Source organism: Sinocyclocheilus grahami, unplaced genomic scaffold, assembly GCF_001515645.1.
Source record: "Sinocyclocheilus grahami isolate Dianchi unplaced genomic scaffold, SAMN03320097.WGS_v1.1 scaffold1822.1, whole genome shotgun sequence".
Taxonomy (NCBI): Eukaryota; Metazoa; Chordata; class Actinopteri; order Cypriniformes; family Cyprinidae; genus Sinocyclocheilus; species Sinocyclocheilus grahami.
Genome location: NW_015507001.1, coordinates 8,017 through 9,809, shown reverse-complemented (window position 1 = coordinate 9,809; position 1,793 = coordinate 8,017). Strand labels below are relative to the sequence as shown.

Genomic DNA, 1,793 nt, shown 5'->3' with positions numbered 1-1,793 from the left:
TTTAAGGTAAACTTGTGTGTGAATGAGAGCTTAGTTTAGTGCTCGCATGCTGTGACAGCCGCTTTCTGTGCGTGTGCTTCAGATGTGTGCGCTCAGAAAACCTTATATCTGAAGTTTAAACTCATATGGTTTAAAGTGCATGATTTCAGCGCGATAAACATGATAATCAGAACCAAAACAGATGTTTTTAGCAGGTCCGCACTGTACCGGCGCAGCTTTATTCTGGAAAATAGTGTTGGGTCGTTCTTGAACGATTCGTTCATTTTGAACGAATGTTTTTGACCAAATACTTATTTTCCACCATAAGTTGCAAATAAATTCTTTAAAAATCCTACAATGTGATTTTCTGGATTTTTTTTTCTCATTTTGTCTCTCATAGTTGAGGTATACCTATGATGAAAATTACAGGCCTCTCTCATCTTTTTAAGTGGGAGAACTTGCACAATTGGTGGCTGACTAAATACTTTTTTGCCCCACTGTATATCTTCAATAAAAAAAATTAAAAAAAGAACTAATCAATTCTCTTTCCGGCTCAGTCTGCATAGGTTAAAGCATATGGGGCTGTCACGTGATGAACGATCTACTCGAAAAACCCAAAGACTCGAGAGATGAACTAATCAATTCTCTTTCCGGCTCAGACTGCATTGGTTAAGTTTATGGGGCTGTCACGTGATGAAGGAACGACTCGGAAATCCCGAAGACTTGTCAGATAAGAGGTGAGGTGAGCTAATCATAGACTGAAGACCCAGGTAAACAATTAATTAATCTTTTCTGTTTCTTATTGCAGTTTTGTATTGTTTGTAGTGTGATCAACGTTTGCGTTAGTAGACGTGTTAGGGAAGTAACAAGTAACATTTTAATTGTATTTTGCTAAAATGAACGAAATGACTCGGAAAAAAGATTCCTTCATTTTGCTGAACGAGACTCAAACGTCCGAGTCGGTAAAATGATCCGAACTTCCCATCACTACTGGAAAATGGGGCGGGGAGCAGCAGCTCATTTGCATTTAAAGAGACAGGCACGAAAAACAGCGTGTTTCTGCTTCCCCTGAAAATAGGCATTTTCATAATGATATAATAAATGATCTGTGGAGTATTTTGAGCTGAAACTTCACCAACACATTCTGGGGACACCAGAGACTTATATTACATATTGTAAAAAGGGGCATAATATATCTCCTTTAAGTGTGAAAATAACCTTTATTTCACAGAGATGCCTATTTTCTGGTGCCATTTAAAAACAAAACATCCCCAGTCATGTCACTTTATAGTAGTGAATAACACGTTTCTATGGATCCTACACAGTTTACAGTTGTAAGGACTGTTCACGTGTGACTCAAGGGTTATGTCTGAGACTCATTACACCCTAATCGCTTCTCTCCAGTGTGAACTCTCATGTGTAACTTAAGATTTCCTTTTTGTGAGAAGCTATCCCCACACAGTTTGCAGGTGAAAGCCTTCTCTGTAGTATGAAGTCTCACATAAGTGTAGAGGCTTACTTTACAGTTGAAACTCTCTCCACACTGATGACACATAAAACCGCTCTCTCTTGAATGTTTACTCGTGTGGGAATTAAGGGTTTCAATGTATTTGTAACCATGTCCAGACAGATCACGTGCGAACGACTTCTCTCCAGTGTGAACTCTCATGGGGGACTTGAGGCTTTCTTCATATTTGTAACTCCTTCCACACTGATCACATGTGAATGGCTTCCCTGAATGAATGGTTATGTGTTGATTAAGTATTCCATTCGTATCGAAACTCTTTCCACAGTGTTGGCATGTGAACGGCTTC

General features: G+C 39.1%; 1 protein-coding gene across 2 annotated transcripts in view; it reads right to left on the bottom strand.

Annotated features, from left to right (window-relative positions):
* Positions 1-1,174: 1,174 nt before the first annotated feature.
* Positions 1,175-1,793, bottom strand: part of LOC107572855 (gastrula zinc finger protein XlCGF7.1-like) — a 6,168-nt gene continuing 5,549 nt past the window's right edge. Inside the window, exons 3-4 of one of the 2 annotated variants that reach the window (XM_016259286.1) lie at positions 1,760-1,781; positions 1,175-1,426 (exon numbers count right to left, since the gene is read on the bottom strand). In XM_016259286.1, coding sequence (XP_016114772.1) covers positions 1,343-1,426; positions 1,760-1,781 — 106 coding nt within the window. In that variant the 3' untranslated portion in view covers positions 1,175-1,342. Of the gene's footprint in view, positions 1,782-1,793 lie in introns of both variants that reach the window. The other variant, XM_016259285.1, reaches the window with a different exon arrangement.